At 47.4% G+C, this 1,286-nt stretch overlaps 1 protein-coding gene across 1 annotated transcript in view; it reads right to left on the bottom strand.

Moving 5' to 3' along the window:
- Window positions 1–1,286, bottom strand: part of STAT3 (signal transducer and activator of transcription 3 (acute-phase response factor)) — a 94,528-nt gene that overhangs the window by 12,270 nt on the left and 80,972 nt on the right. Inside the window, exons 15-17 of the mRNA XM_011929718.1 lie at window positions 1,039–1,109; window positions 629–727; window positions 377–512 (exon numbers count right to left, since the gene is read on the bottom strand). Coding sequence (XP_011785108.1) covers window positions 377–512; window positions 629–727; window positions 1,039–1,109 — 306 coding nt within the window. The remainder of the gene's footprint in view (window positions 1–376; window positions 513–628; window positions 728–1,038; window positions 1,110–1,286) is intronic.

The following is a 1,286-nucleotide window of genomic DNA, read 5'->3' as shown; positions in this document are numbered from 1 at the left end:
AAAAAAAAAAAAAAAAAAAAACTAGCCTGTAGTTTATTAAAGAAACGGACAGGGAATGTCAAGCCTTTAGCGCCACCTTCCAACACACATTTAAAAGACCTTCTAAGGTTAGTTGGAAAGGGTGAATGAGACAGCAACCAGGAGAAAAGAAATCCACCTCCTACCTCAAAAATGATCACCTCAACTGAAAACTGCAAACTGTCTCTGCACCCCAACTCCCCAACTTGATGGAGCCCCTGTTTCCTGGCACCAGCATAGCACCTTGCTCAGGAAACAAACATGGCCTAATGCTCAGAAGACATGGCCCAAATGAACAGCCCTATGGGCCGGATCCCTTTTCTGGGCAGGCAGGAGGGAGAAGGGGTGAAATGCAGACCCAAGAGTTTCTCTGCCAGTGTAGTCAGCTGCTCGATGCTCAGTCCTCGCTTGGTGGTGGAGGAGAACTGCCAGCTCAGGACCTCGGCCACTTGATCCCAGGTTCCGATTGGGGGCTTGGTAAAAAAGTTTACGTTCTATTGGAAAGAACACATTTGCTTGTTTAGATGAGGGATGGTGCTCATTGTCTGTACTAGGTACCCATACATCGCAAGAGATCCCGGGGTACCAACTAAAAGGAGGGGGTACTAACCTTGGGATTGTTGGTCAGCATGTTGTACCACAGGATGGACGCCCAGGCATTTGGCATCTGACAGATGTTGGAGATCACCACAACTGGCAAGGAGTGGGTCTGCGGAGGAAGTGGGGACTGAGCGGGGGAGGCAGAGGGGCTCTCACAGACTCGGAAATCTCTTCGCCCGTATCTTACGGGGCTCAGAATGAAAGGACATGCCATAAACCACACCTGCTGCCAACTCTAGGCAAGGAGTGTGAGTGAGTCAGCTCAGTCAGCACTCAGAGTGGAAAGAATGCCCAGCGTGGCCACACAACTCGGGCTGCTGTTGGAACATACCGGTCCCTTGTAAAACCTGACTTGCTCAAAGCTTGACTCACAGTTCACAGATTCCCCATTTTTAAGACCTTGGAGGCATTCTCCAAGGCTTGAAGCTGTATCTTCACATGAAACAGGGAGGTCTCAGGAATCAAAGACCAGGATTCCCGCTTTTCTAGGTCTATCTTAACTTAAAAATCAAGAAAGTTGGGAAAAGAGAATGTCATCGCCACAATTTTCTGTACACTAAACACAATGGCTGCTAAGACTCTTATGCCCAAACTTTATAAAATCAGCTCCAATCAATTTCTTTCTTTTTTTTTTTTTTTTTCTCCGATTTTTTGAGACGGAGTCTCAC

The sequence above is a fragment of the Colobus angolensis genome, unplaced genomic scaffold (genome assembly GCF_000951035.1).
Source record: "Colobus angolensis palliatus isolate OR3802 unplaced genomic scaffold, Cang.pa_1.0 Scaffold83, whole genome shotgun sequence".
NCBI classification, from domain to species: Eukaryota; Metazoa; Chordata; class Mammalia; order Primates; family Cercopithecidae; genus Colobus; species Colobus angolensis.
Note: the sequence above shows the minus strand (reverse complement) of the source record. Positions and strands in the feature narration are given on the sequence as shown.